This window comes from Balaenoptera physalus (assembly GCF_965194825.1).
Source record: "Balaenoptera physalus genome assembly, chromosome: 1".
In the NCBI taxonomy this organism is placed as follows: Eukaryota; Metazoa; Chordata; class Mammalia; order Artiodactyla; family Balaenopteridae; genus Balaenoptera; species Balaenoptera physalus.
Genome location: NC_138882.1, coordinates 90,091,603 through 90,111,450, shown reverse-complemented (window position 1 = coordinate 90,111,450; position 19,848 = coordinate 90,091,603). Strand labels below are relative to the sequence as shown.

The 19,848-nt window shown below is 39.5% G+C and overlaps 1 protein-coding gene across 2 annotated transcripts in view; it reads left to right on the top strand.

Annotated features, from left to right (window-relative positions):
- The window catches only part of LOC309659347 (flavin-containing monooxygenase 5-like), a 108,970-nt gene that overhangs the window by 64,512 nt on the left and 24,610 nt on the right, over positions 1 to 19,848 (top strand). For both annotated transcript variants that reach the window (XM_082459041.1, XM_082459042.1), the window contains 3 exons: positions 49 to 226; positions 17,400 to 17,588; positions 19,543 to 19,705. In XM_082459041.1, coding sequence (XP_082315167.1) covers positions 92 to 226; positions 17,400 to 17,588; positions 19,543 to 19,705 — 487 coding nt within the window. In that variant the 5' untranslated portion in view covers positions 49 to 91. The remainder of the gene's footprint in view (positions 1 to 48; positions 227 to 17,399; positions 17,589 to 19,542; positions 19,706 to 19,848) is intronic.

Genomic DNA, 19,848 nt, shown 5'->3' with positions numbered 1-19,848 from the left:
AGGTGTTAACTGATGTGTGCTTTCTGTCTTTTGTCATCCTTTCTTTAGGACAGGTTACACTGACCCAGCCCGGTGAAGATCTCTGGAGACCATGACCAAGAAAAGAATTGCTGTGATTGGGGGAGGAGTGAGTGGGCTCACGTCTATCAAGTGCTGCCTGGAAGAAGGCTTGGAGCCCGTCTGCTTTGAAGGGACTGATGACATCGGAGGGCTGTGGAGGTTTCAGGTAAATCTCCTGGTTCCTTAATACTTGGAACTCTCGCCGTAACTAGGTGCATAAGATATTTTACCTCGTGTCAGGAAGTATGACGGGCTTCACAGTGATTAAACCTGCCAGACTTCAACCTGCTGACCTCTTCTCAGCAGCCATCACCTCAGGTTCTATGCATGTTCCTCTTTCCCTACGCTGGCAGCAAAATGGGACGCAGGTATCACTCGTTTTTTCCTTTACTGATGTCTGTGAAAATGGCACAGAGATCATTTTCATTTACAGATCTTCCTTGATTTACAATGAGGTTACATCTTGATAAGTCCATCGTAAATTGAAAATATCCTGTTACAAATGTATTTAATACACCTAACCTACCTAACACCATAGCTGAGCCTAGCCTACCTTAAACGTGCTCAAAACAATTACGTTAGCCTACAGTCAGGCAAAATCATCTCACACAAAGCCTATTTTATAATAAAGTGTCGAATAGCTCATGTAATTTATTGAATGCTGTATTGAACATGAAAAACAGAATAGTTGTTTGGGTACAGAATGGTTGTAAGTCTATCAGTTGTTTACCGCCCTGATCCTTCCAGCTGACTGGAAGCTGCCACTGCCCAGCATCACCAGAGTATGATACAAAATATCGCTAACCGGGGAAAACATCAAAATTCAAAACCCAAAGTGTGGTTTCTATTGAATGTGTATCACTTTTGAACCATTGTAAAGTCAAAATATCACAAGTTGGGCACTGTCTGTAATGAGTTTTGCTGCTATCCAGAAAAGGGTAACAATCTTGGGGGTGGGTGTAGCAGAATGGCAGACATGTAAAGTGGTTGCTCTTGGTCTGCGTTCATCGGGAAGTGATCTAGAATACTGCTTACAACTCCTTCCAGGAATCCCCCTTTTCAATCTCTTCTAACCTTACTGTGTTTTTTTCTTTTCTTTCTTACCTTCCTTCCTTTGTTGCTTCCTTCCTTCTTTACTTTAAACAATTCTCTAATGATTCTAGTGCTTGAATAGGATATAAAATCTGGCTGCCTTCCTTGCTTTGCACTTTTCCTTCACTTGAGAAATCAAAGCAGTAGTCCTGTCTTCAGGGAAGGGCAGAGGGCACCTGCAACTGGGTTTTCTTGTCCTTGCACAGACTCAGTTTTAAAGTTGAGTTGCTTTAATATGCACACCCAGCCCTGCAACTTGTTACTAACAGTTAAGGTATCTTCTTACTTAAATGATAGTTAAGCTTATTATATGTCAAAGAATATCACCCTCCTTAACTGATCTCCAAAGCAACATCCATTGGGTTTGCTTTTCAACTCACTTTTTAAGCCAGTGAATGGTATTAAGGTGTCCAGATTTGTTTCATATTTCACAAAAAGAACACGGTGTTGGCCAGCTACTTAAAAGTGGTTTCATTCGTTCATAGCATTCCTTAGTAGAAGAGCAGTACAGTTGTTTTGCATCTTGGCTCTGCCTTGGGGACTAACTCTATTTGACAGTCGTCCTTATTCGGATCTAGGGCGGATACCCCTTAGCACACCACCCATGCCTCGGTCACAATCAGTCTTGGGCATGGGCTGAAAAGACTGTTAATAAATATTTTGTAATCAATAGAAAATTTTACTTTTGAAATCCAGCACAACATAGTGTAGAGGTTAAGAGCACGTCTGGGTTCAAATCCTACTGTGACGTTGGGGAAAACCATTAAACCTCTCTGTACCTCTGTGTTGTCATCTTTAAGAAGGAGACGATACTGGCACCCACTTCATAGAGTTATTGTGGGGATTAAGTGAATGAATAATTATGTCATGACTAATAACAGTGGCACAATAATTGCTAAACATCAGTTATTATTCAGTAGGCCTAGAGTGTGGCCCACACATTTGGTGTCTGGTAAGCATCCTAGCCAGGTCTGGCAACTACTGACCAGGCCTGAAATTAGTGAAGGGTCCACCATCCTACCTGATTGTCAGGTTTTATTTATTTCCAAAGTGGTTTAAACTTCTTCTCTGTTAAAGACCCAGTTTGGAGTTTTTTCTGATTATACTCTTGGCAAAATTTCAGCACCTTATAAACTGTTTTCTTGAAAATAAATAAGCTATATTTCATCATAATGCTCTGACTGCTGTTAAGACAGACCACATCTGTGTCTATTATATTATATATAACATACATATATTTTACATATATTATAAATGCACACACAAACACCACTATATTTCTAGAGCCACGGGGGATGCCTGGCATATATTAGGCACCAAATATATTTACATTTTATAAATGAATCCTAGAGAAGCAAAATATCTTGGGTGGCTGCTTAGAATGCTTGTGGAAATAGAGACCTTCATTCTCACATGTTCCACAGTTACACAGTTGTGGAGCCTGAGGTATTATAAACATCCATTAATTGCAGATTAAACATGTTTTACATGCTGATGCTGGTTTCCTCAAGAATTGCCTCTGAGATCTGCTTTTCTATGACCCCCTTGCTTGTTACTTGGAGTCTTCCTCTCCCCCATCCTACACCCTGTAAATTTTCTGTAATTCATTGGGGGGTTCATATATATGACCATCCCAAGCAATTTGGAATTCCACCATTGCTACCGGGTGTCCAGGAAGCCACTGGGAATTCAGGGCTTCCATTTTCTCTTTGTTTTAACAGGTCTCAGGGACTCAGTATAAATTTCTTTCTTCTTGATCTCCTCATTAATGTTAGACCAGACTGATGGTGAAAAGTCGGTAGTAATGGGAGACATATCACTTCAATTTTCATACTACAATATTACTTTATGAACGAAATAGCTTAAAATGATAAATCCTTATGAAATGCTGAGGTTTTAATAAGTATGTATTGCTGGAAAATAATTTTTAATATTCTTTAGTCAATCTGAATTTTAAAAATCCTTAAAGTATACCAAAGCAGTGCTTCTCCAAGTTTAGTGTGCACATGAATCACTGGAGCTTTTGCTGAGGTGTACATTGCGATTCATTAATCTGGGGTGGTGCCAAGATTCTATAGTTCAGGTAAAGCCCCAGGTGATGTTGATGCTGCTGATCTGATAACTACAGTTCACGTAGTGAGGTTCTGAAGTGTATACGTGATACAAAGGTACCACATGGATACAATGTAATGTAAAATGAGGCATATTTAATACATTTTAATTTAAAGTATGAAATTAACTAATAAACACCCTTAGATGAATAGGTGTTTTTAATTTTAAATATATCAACCGCCCCCACCACCATCAAAAACACAACTGAATGGATACAAAAATATTTAAAAGAGGGTAACTGTAGAGCAGTGGCTGTTAGCTTTGGCTGCAACACTGAACAATCACCTGGGGAACTTTAACAAACTTTAACAAATACTGATATCAGTCCATCCAGATTCTGGTTTTATTGGCCTGGGGTGTCAATAAACCTCTCCACTAGTTATTTCTAATGCACAGCCAACATGGAAACCTTTGCCCTTCAGCTTTTACCCCAGCTTTCCCAGGTGATAAATGAGGATGACATTGCGTGTTTAAAACAAAATCGATAACAGTTCATTGAGCAAACATTTCTGAAGCTCAGACTTTGTTAGATGGTGTGGAGATACAGAGTTATATAACCTCCTGCCACTGCCCTCAGGCACTCTGCAGTTTAGCTAAGGATGTATGGAGAAAAGACTTCTGAGGTGGATGGGATAAACTCTGGTGCCCTGAGCTTTCCGGGGCCAGCACACGACCTCTTACCAGCAGATCTCAACCTTGTCTACACATTAGACAAGGAGCAATTAAAACAGGGTCTCTGGGAGTAAGGACCAGGCATTAATATTTTAGAGTTCCCCAGATGAGTCCAGTGTGAAGACAATGCTGTGAACAACAGTCCTAAGACAGCTTCTGTCCCTCAGGATTCTGAGAGTCTGTCAAAGCAACAGAAGCTCCACACTGTTCTCACTCCTCCCACTGAAGGGGAGTCATTTTGCTCCTTTCTTCTGCCCTTACTATTGTCTCCATTCCCTTCAGTTCCAATTACACTACCCTACGTCCCCGGTTCTCTCTTTTCTCGTATGAACTTCCTACTCAATGCGAGTCATGTGCTTAGGCAGGAAATACAATCAAGATACATCTCTAGAGGTCAGGTTATTCGCCGATGGTAGGAAATACTAAAATGCAGGAGCAGAAGCTTCTTTTTCCACTCACTGACCCAGTACTGCTCTGCCCTCACTCTCTTTTGTAAAGCAGTGAGTTGACAGTAATGAACCCTACGTAGGATCCAATCAGGTGTTTAGAAGGGCTTGAAGGTTTTTGTTGACACACAATAACACTTTGTTGTCTTAGTTACTTGAAAAAGAATACAAATATATTATTATTGTCACAGGGGTAAGATCTGTGATTCATTTAGCTTAGTGACTCCAACAGACCTGCTGTGGAAAGCATGGCTCTACTCCTTGTACTGAACTTTGAACCCTTGGAAAACAGGGACAGACTTGTATTTTTTAGCATTAATATAGTGTTTTTATTACAGAGAGACTTTAGAAATATCTACTGAATGAATGAATGAAGTCAAATTTGATAGTTAGGAATGTGTCTACCCCTGCTGCCTCAAACATCTTGGTTCCAAAAGGACCCTACCAGTCATTAATTTTTTCAAAAAAAACGTACTATGTAAAAACAACATGTTTAAATAAACTTTGAATTTTAGAACTGTGTTAGATTTACAGAATTATTAGGAAGATAGTATAGAGTTCCCATATACCCCATGCCCAGATATTATTAACCTCTTATATTAGTATGATACCTTTGTCCTGATTAATGAACCAGTATTGATACATTATTATTAATTGAAGTCCATGCTTTATTCAGATTTACTTAGGTTTTTTCCTAACAGCCTTTTCCTGTTCCAGGTGTTCCCATCCAGGACAACACATTACACGTAGTTGTCATGTCTCCTTAGGCTCCTCTTGGCTGTGACAATTTCTCAGACTTTCCTTGTTTTTGATGACCCTGACAGTTTTGAGGATTACTGGTTAGGTATTTTATAGAATGTCCCTCAACTGGGATTTGTCTGATGTTTTCATCATGGTTAGACCGGAGTTATGAATTTCGGAGAGGAAGGCCTTAGAGGTAGGGTGCTGTTCTCATCACATCATATCAATGGTACATACTATCAAACTTATCACACTGATTGATGTTAACCTTGACGACCTGGCTTGAGATGGTGTTTATCAGGGTTTGCCACTGTAAAGTTGCTCTTTTTTTTCTCCCTTGTCATACTATACTCTTTGTAAGAAAGTCACTAGGCACAGTCCACATTTAAGGACAAAGTTGGCTATTCTAGGCCTTTTTTCTTTCCACATATATTTTAGAATCAGTTTGTCAATACCTACAAAATAGCTAGCTGGGATGTTGATTGGGATTGTGTTGAATCTACAGATCAAGCTGGGAAAACTGACATCTTAACAATACTGAGTCTTCCAATCTATGAGCACTGCATATCTTTCCATTTATTTATATCTTTGATTTTCTTCTTCTGTGTTTTATGGTATCTGCATATAAGTCTCATACATATTTTGTTAGATTTTTACCTAAGCACTTAATTTGGGGGGAGTGTTATTATAAATGGTAGTTTTTTTAAATTTCAAAGTCCAATTTTTCATTTCTGGTATATAGGAAAGTAATTGACTTTTGTATATTAACCTTGTATCTTGTAACCCTGCTATAATTGCTTATTAGTTCCAGGAATTTGTTTTTTAAACCTTTGAGATTTTCTACATAGTCATATCATCTGTGAATAAAAATAATTTTATTTATTCCTTTCCAGGCTGTATACTTTTTTTTTTTTTTTTTTTTTTTTTTGAGTACCATCATGATCAATCTTTTATTTCAATCATGAAATAAAATTGAAAGTCAATAATCAAAAAACTGAACACAACCATATTCATTTAAAAATGAATATCCATGTAACATCTACAACAATATCCATAGAATAGCTAAAAATCTATTGTTTTTTTTTTTTTTTTTAACATCTTTATTGAAGTATAATTGCCTTACAATGGTGTGTTAGCTTCTGCTTTATAACAAAGTGAATCAGTTATACATATACAATATGTTCCCATTTCTCTTCCCTCTTGCATCTCCCTCCCTCCCACCCTCCCCATCCCATCCCTCTAGGTGGTCACAAAGCACCGAGCTGATCTCCCTGTGCTATGCGGCTGCTTCCCACTAGTTATCTATTTTACATTTGGTAGTGTATATATGTCCATGACACTCTCTTACCCTGTCACATCTCACCCCACCCCCTCCTCATATCCTCAAGTCCATTCTCTAGTAGGTCTGTGTCTTTATTCCCGTCTTGCCACTAGGTTCTTCATGGCCTTTTTTTTTTTTTTTTTTTCCCCTTAGATTCCGTATATATGTGTTAGCATACTGTATTTGTTTTTCTCTTTCTGACTTACTTCACTCTGTATGACAGACTCTAACTCCATCCACCTCATTACAAATACCTCCATTTCATTTCTTTTTATGGCTGAGTAATATTCCATTGTATATATGTGCCACATCTTCTTTATCCATTCATCTGTCGATGGACATTTAGATTGCTTCCATGTCCTGGCTATTGTAAATAGAGCTGCAATGAACATTTTGGTACATGACTCTTTTTGACCTATGGTTTTCTCAGGGTATATGCCCAGTAGTGGGATTGCTGGGTCGTATGGTAGTTCTATTTGTAGTTTCTTAAGGAACCTCCATACTGTTCTCCATAGTGGCTGTATCAATTTACATTCCCACCAACAGTGCAAGAGTGTTCCCTTTCCTCCACACCCTCTCCAGCATTTATTGTTTCTAGATTTTTTGATGATGGCCATTCTGACCGGTGTGAGATGATATCTCATTGTAGTTTTGATTTGCATTTCTCTAATGATTAATGATGTTGAGCATTCTTTCATGTGTCTGTAGGCCATCTGTATATCTTCTTTGGAGAAATGTCTATTTAGCTCTTCGGCCCATTTTTGGATTGGGTTGTTCGTTTTTTTGTTATTGAGCTGCATGAGCTGCTTGTAAATCTTGGAGATTAATCCTTTGTCAGTTGCTTCATTTGCAAATATTTTCTCCCATTCTGATGGTTGTCTTTTGGTCTTGTTTATGGTTTCCTTTGCTGTGCAAAAGCTTTTAAGTTTCATTAGGTCCCATTTGTTTATTTGTGTTCTTATTTCCATTTCTCTGGGAGCTGGGTCAAAAAGAATCTTGCTGTGATGTATGTCATAGAGTGTTCTGCCTATGTTTTCCTCTAAGAGTTTGATAGTGTCTGCCCTTACACTTAGGTCTTTAATCCATTTTGAGTTTATTTTTGTGCATGGTGTCAGGGAGTGTTCTATTTTCATACTTTTACATGTACCTGTCCAATTTTCCCAGCACCACTTATTGAAGAGGCTGTCTTTTCTCCACTGTATATGCTTGCCTCCTTTATCAAAAATAAGGTGCCCATATGTGTGTGGGTTTATCTCTGGGCTTTCTATCCTGTTCCATTGATCTATATTTCTGTTTTTGTGCCAGTACCAAACTGTCTTGATTACTGAAGCTTTGTAATATAGTCTGAAGTCAGGGAGCCTGATTCCCCCAGCTCCATTTTTCGTTCTCAAGATTGCTTTGGCTATTCGGGGTCTTTTGTGTTTCCATACAAATTGTGAAATTTTTTGTTCTAGTTCTGTGAAAAATGCCAGTGGTAGTTTGATAGGGATTGCATTGAATCTGTAGATTGCTTTGGGTAGTAGAGTCATTTTCACAATGTTGATTCTTCCAATCCAGGAACATGGTATATCTCTCCATCTATTTGTATCATCTTTAATTTCTTTCATCAGTGTCTTATAATTTTCTGCATACAGGTCTTTTGTCTCCTTAGGTAGGTTTATTCCTAGATATTTTATTCTTTTTGTTGCAATGGTAAATGGGAGTGTTTTCTTAATTTCACTTTCAGATTTTTCGTCATTAGTGTATAGAAATGCAAGAGATTTCTGTGCATTAATTTTGTATCCTGCTACTTTACCAAATTCATTGATTAGCTCTAGGAGTTTTCTGGTAGCATCTTTAGGATTCTCTATGTATAGTATCATGTCATCTGCAAATAGTGACAGCTTTACTTCTTCTTTTCCGATTTGGATTCCTTTTATTTCTTTGTCTTCTCTGATTGCTGTGGCTAACACTTCCAAAACTATGTTGAATAATAGTGGTGAGAGTGGGCAACCTTGTCTTGTTCCTGATCTTAGTGGAAATGGTTTCAGTTTTTCACCATTGAGGACAATGTTGGCTGTGGGTTTGTCATATATGGCCTTTATTATGTTGAGGAAAGTTCCCTCTATGCCTACTTTCTGCAGGGCTTTTATCATAAATGGGTGTTGAATTTTGTCGAAAGCTTTCTCTGCATCTATTGAGATGATCATATGGTTTTTCTCCTTCAGTTTGTTAATATGATGTATCACATTGATTGATTTGCGTATATTGAAGAATCCTTGCATTCCTGGGATAAACCCCACTTGATCATGGTGTATGATCCTTTTAATGTGCTGTTGGATTCTGTTTGCTAGTATTTTGTTGAGGATTTTTGCATCTATGTTCATCAGTGATATTGGCCTGTAGTTTTCTTTCTTTGTGACATCTTTGTCTGGTTTTGGTATCAGGGTGATGGTGGCCTCGTAGAATGAGTTTGGGAGTGTTCCTCCCTCTGCAATATTTTGGAAGAGTTTGAGAAGGATAGGTGTTAGCTCTTCTCTAAATGTTTGATAGAATTCACCTGTGAAGCCATCTGGTCCTGGGCTTTTGTTTGTTGGAAGGTTTTTAATCACAGTTTCAATTTCAGTGCTTGTGATTGGTCTGTTCATATTTTCTATTTCTTCCTGGTTCAGTCTCGGCAGTTTGTGCCTTTCTAAGAATCTGTCCATTTCTTCCAGGTTGTCCATTTTATTGGCATAGAGTTGCTTGTAGTAATCTCTCATGATCTTTTGTATTTCTGCAGTGTCAGTGGTTACTTCTCCTTTTTCATTTCTAATTCTATTGATCTGAGTCTTCTCCCTTTTTCTCTTGATGAGTCTGGCTAATGGTTTATCAATTTTGTTTATCTTCTCAAAGAACCAGCTTTTAGTTTCATTGATTTTTGCTATTGTTTCCTTCATTTCTTTTTCATTTATTTCTGACCTGATCTTTATAATTTCTTTCCTTCTGCTGGCTTTGGGGTTTTTTTGTTCTTCTTTCTCTAATTGCTTTAGGTGCAAGGTTAGGTTGTTTATTAGAGATGTTTCCTGTTTCTTGAGGTAGGCTTGTATTGCTATAAACTTCCCTCTTAGCACTGCTTTTGCTGCGTCCCATAGGTTTTGGGTCGTCGTATCTCCATTGTCATTTGTTTCTAGGTATTTTTTGATTTCCCCTTTGATTCCTTCAGTGATCACTTCGTTATTAAGTAATGTATTGTGTAGCCTCCATGTGTTTGTATTTTTTACAGGTCTTTTCCTGTAATTGATATCTAGTCTCATAGCGTTGTGGTCGGAAAAGATACTTGATACGATTTCAATTTTCTTAAATTTACCAAGGCTTGATTTGTGACCCAAGATATGATCTATCCTGGAGAATGTTCCATGAGCACTTGAGAAAAATGTGTATTCTGTTGTTTTTGGATGGAATGTCCTATAAATATCAATTAAGTCAATCTTGTTTAATGTATCATTTAAAGCTTGTGTTTCCTTGTTTATTTTCATTTTGGATGATCTGTCCTTTGGTGAGAGTGGGGTGTTAAAGTCCCCTACTATGATTGTGTTGCTGTCGATTTCCCCTTTTATGGCTGTTAGTATTTGCCTTATGTATTGAGGTGCTCCTGTGTTGGGTGCATAAATATTTACAATTGTTATACCTTCCTCTTGTATCGATCCCTTGATCATTATATAGTGTCCTTCTTTGTCTCTTGTAATAGTCTTTATTTTAAAGTCTATTTTGTCTGATATGAGAATTGCTACTCCAGCTTTCTTTTGATTTCCATTTGCATGGAATATCTTTTTCCATCCCCTCACTTTCAGTCTATATGTGTCTCTAGGTCTGAAGTGGGTCTCTTGTAGACAGCATATATATGGGTCTTGTTTTTGTATCCATTCAGCCAGCCTGTGTCTTTTGGTGGGAGCATTTAATCCATTTACATTCAAGGTAATTATCGATATGTATGTTCCTATTCCCATTTTCTTAAATGTTTTGGGTTTGTTATTGTAGGTGTTTTTCTTCTCTTGTGTTTCTTGCCTAGAGAAGTTCCTTTAGCATTTGTTGTAAAGCTGGTTTGGTGGTGCTGAACTCTCTCAGCTTTTGCTTGTCTGTAAAGGTTTTAATTTCTCCATCGAATCTGAATGAGATCCTTGCTGGGTAGTGTAATCTTGGTTGCAGGTTTTTCTCCTTCATCACTTTAAGTATATCCTGCCACTCCCTTCTGGCTTGCAGAGTTTCTGCTGAAAGATCAGATGTTAACCTTATGGGGATTCCCTTGTGTGTTATTTGTTTTTTTTCCCTTGCTGCCTTTAATATGTTTTCCTTATATTTAATTTTTGACAGTTTGATTAATATGTGTCTTGGTGTGTTTCTCCTTGGGTTTATCCTGTATGGGACTCTCTGTGCTTCCAGGACTTGATTAACTATTTCCTTTCCCATATTAGGGAAGTTTTCAACTATAATCTCTTCAAATATCTTCTCAGTCCCTTTCTTTTTCTCTTCTTCTTCTGGGACCCCTATAATTAGAATGTTGGCGCGTTTAATGTTGTCCCAGAGGTCTCTGAGACTGTCCTCAGTTCTTTTCATTCTTTTTTCTTTATCCTGCTCTGCAGTAGTTATTTCCACCATTTTATCTTCCAGGTCACTTATCCTTTCTTCTGCCTCAGTTATTCTGCTATTGATCCCATCTAGAGTATTTTTAATTTCATTTATTGTGGTTTTCATCATTGCTTGGTTCCTCTTTAGTTCTTCTACGTCCTTGTTAAATGTTTCTTGCATTTTGTCTATTCTATTTCCAAGATTTTGGATCATCCTTACTATCATTATTCTGAATTCTTTTTCAGGTAGACTACCTATTTCCTCTTCATTTGTTAAGTCTGGTATGTTCTGACCCTGCTCCTTCATCTGCTGTGTGTTTTTCTGTCATCTCATTTTGCTTATCTTACTGTGTTTGGGGTCTCCTTTTCACAGGCTGCAGGTTCGTAGTTCCTGTTGTTTTTGGTATCTGTCCCCAGTGGCTAAGGTTGGTTCAGTGGGTTGTGTAGGCTTCCTGGTGGAGGGAACTAGTGCCTGAGCTCTGGTGGATGAGGTTGGCTCTTGTCTTTCTGGTGGGCACGTCCACGTCTGGTGGTGTATTTTGGGGTGTCTGTGGCCTTATTATGATTTTAGGCAGCCTCTCTGCTAATGGATGGGGCTGTGTTCCTGTCTTGCTAGTTGTTTGGCATATGGTGTCCAGCACTGTAGCTTGTTGGTCGTTGAGTGAAGCTGGGTCTTGATGTTGAGATAGAGATCTCTGAGAGATTTTTGCCGTTTGGTATTACGTGAAGCTGGGAGGTCTCTTGTGGACCAGTGTCCTGAAGTTGGTTCTCCCACCTCAGAGGCACGGCCCTGATGCCTGGCTGGAGCACCAAGAGCCTTTCGTCCACACGGCTCAGAGTAAAAGGGAGAAAAAATAGAAAGAAAGACAGAAAGAAAGAAAGAGGCTATAATATAGTGAAGTAAAATAAAGCTATTGTAAAGCAAAGCTATACAGACAAAATCGCACCCAGAAGCATATACATATACACTCACAAATAAAGGAAAAGGGGAAAAATTAATATATCCTGCTCCCAAAGTCCACCTCCTGAATTTGGGATGATTCGTTGTCTATTCAGGTATTCACCAGATGCAGGCACATCAAGTTGTTTGTGGAGTTTTAATCCGCTGCTTCTAAGGTTGCTGGGAGAGATTTCCCCTTATCTTCCCTGTTCGCACAGTTCCTGGGGTTCAGCTTTGGATTTGGACCCGCCTCTGCGTGTAGGTCGCCTGAGGGCGTCTATTCCCCGCACAGACAGGACGGGGTTAAAGGAGCAGCTGCTTCGGGGGCTCTGGCTCCCTCAGGCCGCGGGGAGGGAGGTGTACAGAGGAGGCGGGGTGAGCCTGCGGCGGCCGAGGCCGGCGTGACGTTGCACCAGCCTGAGGCGGGCAGTGCGTTCTCCCGGGGAACTTGTCCCCGGATCACGGGACCCTGGCAGTGGCGGGCTGCACAGGCTCCCGGGAGGGGCGATGTGGAGAGTGACTTGTGCTCACACACAGGCTTTTTGGAGGCGGCAGCAGCAGCCCCAGCGTCTCACGCCCGTCTCTGGGGTCCGTGCTGATCGCCGCGGCTCACGCCTTTCTCTGGAGTTCGTTTAGGCGGCACTCTGAATCCCCTCTCCTTGCGCGCCGCGAAACAAAGAGGCAAGAAAAAGTCTCTTGCCTCTTCGGCAGCTGCAGACTTTTTCCCGGACTCCCTACCAGCCAGCTGTGGTGCGCTAACCCCTTCAGGCTGTGTTCACGCCGCCAGCCCCAGTCCTCTCCCTGCGATCCAACCGAAACCGAAACCCGAGCCTCAGCTCCCAGCCCCGCCCGCCCCGGCGGGGGAGCAGACAAGCCTCTCGGGCTGGTGAGTGCTGCTCGGCACCGAGCCTCTGTGCGGGAGTCTCTCCGTTTTTTTCCTCTGCGCCCCTGTTGCTGTGGGGTCTGCGGTGATCGCCGCGGCTTGCGTCCTTCTCTGGAGTTCGTTTAGGCGGCGCTCTGAATCCCCTCTCCTTGCGCGCCGCGAAACAAAGAGGCAAGAAAAAGTCTCTTGCCTCTTCGGCAGCTGCAGACTTTTTCCCGGTCTCCCTCCCAGCCCGCTGTTGTGCGCTAATCCCTTCAGGCTGTGTTCACGCTGCCAGCCTCAGTCCTCTCCCTGCGATCCAACCGAAAACCCTGTATACTTTTATTTCCATTTCTTATCTTATTACATTAGTTAGGATTTCTAGTACAGTGTTGAGTAGAAGTTGTAAGAGAGGATATCCTTGCCTTGTTCTCAATTTTATGGGGGGGAAATTGTTCATTTTCTCACTATTAAGTATGCTGTTAGCTGCAGGTATTTTGTAGATGTTCTTTATTAAATTGAAGATGTTTCCCTCTATTCTTAGTTTGTTGAAGTTTTTTATCATCAAGGTGTAGTATAAACAACATTTCTACAAAAATAAAAGAAAAAATCCTACCTCCTTAATAAATCAATTTTTTTCCTACTTTGAAGTTTTATTGATTTAAAATAAATAAAATATACTCATATAACAGGCGAGAGATTATACAATGTATAATTATATGAACATGGGTAGACATAGGTATACAATTGCCCTAGGCATACATAATATTATATATTTGGTGATTAGAATGTGACCTTAATTTTGTAATATTACTTTTTCCACTTAAAGTTATATCATAGGCCATTTTCAGTGTTCCTATACAGATTTCAAAATCATAGTTTTAAGTATCTCCAAATTTAATCTCTATAATTCACTCATTAATTCATTTCAAAGCATTTATTAAGCATCCACTATATATGAGATACTGTTTTAATGATAGAGATGCAAAAAATAAGACACAAATCCTACTTTCGGGTACCTCACAGTCATAGAAAGAAATGCAGAATATTGTGTGTTCTAATTTGCCTTGATGGCAATCTGAGCAGAGAGTTTTGGCAGCTTGGAGGTTGATTGTGGCATTTAACTCAGTGGAGAGAACAAGAAATACTTCACCAAAGAAATGACATTTGATGTGACTCTTGAATTATAGATAGGAATTTTCCAAATGAAGGAGCAGTACTATACTGTTACAAAAGTTTAAAGTTGTGAAAGAGTCTGGAATGTTTCAACAACAATTTAATGACTCAGAAGCTTGAAATTAACTGAGGAGAGCACTAAATGAAGATAAAAAGATAGATTGGGATAAATTGTGAAACATGCTGAGTTTCAAAATAAGAAATTTGGTTTTCCAAATGGAATCAGTTGAAGCTATTAAGCAGTGGGGTGACAGGATCTGCTTTGAGTTTAGCAGGATACTTAAGGAGTGGTGTGATATGTAAATTCTGCATCATATTGAGATACCATAATTTATTAAACCCTTTTCCTATGGGGGGAGGGAGGAATTTTAAGTGGTTTCTAATTAATAGCTATTTTAAATACTATAAAATGAATATATCTATGCATTTGATTTTATATTATTTTGCAATTTTCCTTACAGCAAACTTCTGTGAATAAGATAAAAATATCTTATTCAACTGTTTTTGAAATGAATTTTGATGTATTTCATTATTTTGTTATGCATTTTGTGAAATTTATTTCCTTTTTTTATATGTACCTTTCTCAGTATAATTCAACGTACATCTATTAAATATCTACTAAGTGCTATTTATAATTTTATATGCTGTGGGAAAGATCATGAATACAAGTCAAGGGGCTTACAGTCTAGTTGGGGAGATAAAGAATAGACTCTAAGACGTTATGGAGGTCTTTGAATCCTAAGCTGAAAAATATAAACTAGAGAAAATGGGGCAGCATCTAAAATTTTAATTAGGGCAGAGATACAACCATACCCTAGAAAGAATACTTTGGTTGAAATAGGTAGGATAGATTAGAAGAGACTTGTGGAAACATTTTTAGCAGCCAAAGGGAACGAGATCTTGAAGTATAGGGCAGAGAAATGCGAATGGTCTATTCAGGTTTCTGAAATTGAAAAATTCTTCTCTAAAAATGGGAGGAAAATAATCTCTAATGTGGGCAAAACCAGTGAACACTCTCCATTGTGGCCATTTAATGTTCAGTAACATCCAAATATCTTTTTCTGGAATAAAAAGAGAAGAGGGGGTCCAAATTGGTTAAGGAAATTTTCCATAATCAAAACAATTTTTACAAATTCTAGTAGAGTTGAAAAGTCATCGTTTGTGATATCTCAGTGACAGACTAATATAACAATCTGGGTAGATATGGCGCTATTTTATGTGATCACTACAACACCCCCGTGAGGTAGTTATTAGAAGTTTTTGAGAAAGCAAAGAAGATAACCTTGATGGGGAAAGAACAGTGAACTGGGGTTAAATGTCAGCTAGAGCAATGCCTCTCTGCTTTCAGATGCATCTGAAACTCTTGAGGACTTTGTTAAAAGGCAGGTTCCGATTAAGTAGGTCTGGGGTGGGGCCTGAGATTCTGCGTTTCTAACAATCTCCCAAGTACTGCCCCTGCTGCTAGTCCACAGATCCTACTTTAGGTAGCAAAGATCTGGAGCAGTGCGTTCTCAAAATTACAGTGAATTTTGTTGGGCATTAAATGGTTCTGAGACCAATTCCAGGTGTGTATGTGGGTGGTGGGTGGTCCCCAGAAACCAGCAAACAATTCTCAAACAGTAGCAGGATGTCCAAGAATTAAACTCAATTCTGATCCCTATCTACCCAGAGACAGCATCAGATTCCACAAACTGAGGGCTCAGTCCTACAAGACTTCCCCCTCGACCCCACTTCAGACACCAGTCATAAGCCCTGGTTATTACCTGGGCTTCTGACCAACCAGCTACAGATTGGAGGTTCCAACAACCCCCTCCTTGGATTTGGACTTCAGTTGCCAGTCTCAAGTCCAGGTTGTTATGTATACTTCTGACCAACTGACCATAAATCAGAAATTCCCACGAACCCCTCCCCCATTGGGTTTGATTAATTTGCTAGAGCAGCTCCAGAATACAGGAAACCCATTTACTCACTAGGTAACTGGTTTGTTATAAAATAATATAATTTAGGAACAGGCAAATGAAAGAGATACATAGGGAAAAGGACACTGAGCTTCCATGCCCTCTCCAGGCACACTGCTCTTCTCTAATCTCTTCCGTTCACCATCCTGGGAGCTCCCTGAACCCCACTCTTTTGGGTTTTTATGGAGGATTTATGAAATAGGCATGATTGATTAAATCATTGGGCACTGGTTATTGATTCAACTTCCAGCCCCTGTCGCCTCCCCAGAGGTCAGGGGATAGGCAACTGAAAGTTACAACCCTCTAATCCCAGGGTTTGCTCCATTGGTAACCAGCCCCCATCTTTAGTTGCTTTCTAAAGGTCACCATACTAACATAACAAAAGACACTTTGTATCACTCTCAACACTTAGGAAATTAGGAGAGTTTTGGGAGCTCTAAGCCAGGAACTGTGGAGAAAGACCAAATATATATGAGAAATATATTTTGACCATCTGGATAACCAAATATATATTTCTTATAAATCACAATATTGTAGGCATTTAACTTATTTCATTTTTATGTTATAAATAATGCTATCATTAACATCCTTTAACATAAATCTTTGTCTACAATGCTGAATCTTTCTTTAAAAGGCTATGTTGCAAGGGTTTCATATTCTTGCCACATTGCTGTCCAGAAAACATTGTACTAAGATCTCATTTCACCTCATTTTTGCTAACACTGAGTAATTGTCTTTTAATTTAGTAAAAATGAGGTAAAATGGGAACACATAGTGCACAGAATATAAGTTAGTACAGTGTTTCCTGGAGAACAATGTGGCAAGTGTATGAAACTCTTGAAACTTCCCTAGGCTTTGAAATATATATACTATTTAAAAGATTATTACTCAGATGGGCAGTTCTCACTTGGAGTCTTATGTCATGGCAATCAGGTAACAGCTGGGACTGGACATGTGCTGTGACCTCTCTGCTCACATATTTAGAACGTCAGCTGGGATAACTAGAACTTCTGGGGGCTGGCTGCACATCTCTCTATCCCAAACATGCTCTTCATGTGGCTAGCTCGGGCTTCCTCACAGGATGGTGGTCTCAGGGTAGCTGGACTTCTTACGTGGCTGCTGACTTCCACCAGAGCCAGCTTTCTAAGAGACCCAGACAGAAGTTGCAAGACTACCTATCACTTAGTCTTGGAAGCCATTCAGTATCATTCCAACTGCATGCTGTTGGTCAAAAGCAAGTCATAAAGACAACGTAGATTCAAGGGGAAGAGACTGCATGAGGGCACAAATACTGGGAGATGTGAAGGGTTTTGGGGGGGGGGACTTTTTTTAATTGGCATTTCTTTCAGAAAACATTTTCAAATGTTTGTTGGCTGTTTATAAACCATGACCTTAATTCTCTAGTTGCTATGAATGCTTTTTATTTACTGCAGGAAGAACCTGAAGAAGGAAGGGCCAGTATTTACAAGTCAGTGATCATCAATACTTCTAAGGAAATGATGTGCTTCAGTGACTATCCCATCCCAGATCACTATCCTAACTTCATGCACAACTCCCAGGTCCTGGAGTATTTCAGGATGTATGCCAATGAATTTGACCTTCTAAAGTACATTCGATTTAAGGTAGGGAATTTCATGGGTATCTCTGTGTTCTGAGTTGTTCGTCAAGTAAATGAATAACTGGTCTCATTTACCGGTGCTTAGATTGGTTTGATATGCTCATGTATCTATCCTATCCAGACTCCACTCTGTGTCTTCTCTGTGTCTGAAAATATTCATGGAAAGGTCCCTCTTCTATGTATTTTGACTGCAGATCCAGGAAGCCACCTTCATTTCATTGCCTTCATTCTATATCATTTGATTACAATAAAACAATGAGGGGAACTGACAGGTATGGGAACTTTAAAACCTTCTGGTTCCACAACTTGTTCCACAACTTGCTGCTTAGCCCTTTTATACTTTCTGAAGTACTTTCCAGTGCATTATTTATGTGATCACAACAACCCAGTGAAGTAGGTATTGAAAAGTTATGAGGAAGCAAATAAGTTAACTCTGGTGTAGAGGGAAGAACACTGAATTGGGAAGCAAAAACTTGAGTTCTAGTCTTTGCTCTACCACTAATCAACTTGTGACTTCAGACAAGTAAGTTCCTCAACGTTGATGTGTCTTACGTTTATTTGTAAAACAAGATGATTGTACTAGATCACTTCATTGGTTCCTTCCTGCTGTAAAGTCTTCCGTGATATTCCTATCATTCTAAACCATGACCACAAAAGAATCGATATTTCTGACAGCTGGCAAAAAGCCCAAATCTTCTACCTTCTGATCATTCTACTAAATCATGACTCTTTCTCTTTAACAACAAAATTAAAATGGCAATATCCAGTGACGACTTCCAAAGTCAGTCATTTACAGCCTAGTGGTCCTTCTCTTCACTTGTTTAAACACTTATTGAACAGGTTTGTTACCATACTAAGCACTGAAGACACAAAAACAAAAAAAATTAGTGATTTCACAGTCTAGTGATAGAGATAGAAAAATGAAGAGAAATTTCACTGTAAACATAATTATTAAAAATAAAGAGTTAGTGATAGATACCACTGAAATCTATTCATTGCAGCTCAGAGGAGGGACACTTAACCCATCAGGGCATGAGGCATCAGGCACCAGGGAAGTTTTCTTAGAGGAGATAATACCAAGCTAAATGTTGAAGGGTGAGTATCTCCAAATGGAGAAAGAATAAAAGGATGATCCAGGCAGAAGCGCCAGCCTGTGTAAAAGTAAGACCGTGATAGAGAAGAACAATAAATAGTATAGGATGGCTCGGGTATACCAGAGGGGTATCTCTATTTAGTCAACCAAGACATTATGGTCATAAACCCTAGAAGCACATAGGAACACATTCTTAATGTTTCCTTAACCTGGGTAGAGTAACCCATATTTATTATTATTTTTTAAAGCTTAAAATTGTGCCACTGACTATCCCATCTCACACCTCCTTTCTTTATAGTTACTTGTAAAATGGGCATTTATGGGAGTGAAAGAGAGGTTCATTTACGTAAAATATGAGCCACTGAGATGTTTTTCTACTCTATTAGGAAAGGGAGCCCTCTAGCTCAGTCACAAGTTTAAGGCCAGACAGTGAGAACAGGACTTGAGGTAAGGAGGCATCAGAGGGTCTCAGGATGTCTGGGAATATGGGGAGGAATAGGCATTTAGTGCATGGAGTGTCTCAGAAGCACAAGAGAAGCCCAAACTTTATTCAAGTATCACATTGCCTTAGGGTATGGTCCAAGAGAACTAGTAATTTGCACTTTTCTAGAAGCAGAGGAGAGTGCAACATTAGTCTGCCAACTCTGATTTATTTAGCTTGCCTCATGGAAGTTTTCCACTATGACCACAGCCGCAAACAAAAAAGTTCTGATTTGTGGAGTATGAAAATCAAATACCCCTGCATGAGGCCTGTTATGTGGTATCAGCCCTTTGTTTACCCTCTGCAAGGAGAGTCCTGTCAGGGAAGTTGTCCACTATATAGGCTGTGGTTATAGTCTCCTGTGGCTACCCCTTTTCTTTTCAGACCACCGTGTGCTGTGTGAAGAAGCAGCCTGATTTCTCCACTTCAGGCCAATGGGAGGTGCTCACGGAATCTGAAGGGAAAAAGGAGGTGAATGTCTTCGATGGAGTTTTGATTTGCACTGGCCATCACACCAATGTTCACTTACCCTTGGAAAGCTTCCCTGGTAAGTAGCCTACAAGGAAGGAAGACACTTGAACCATGCCTGTGACCTGATCCCTAAAGAATGGGAGGATTGTTGTCTGAGTGATTCCTACCTTGGGATGAAATAAGGCTTATCTTAATTCTGCATATTCTGGGGTATGGGGT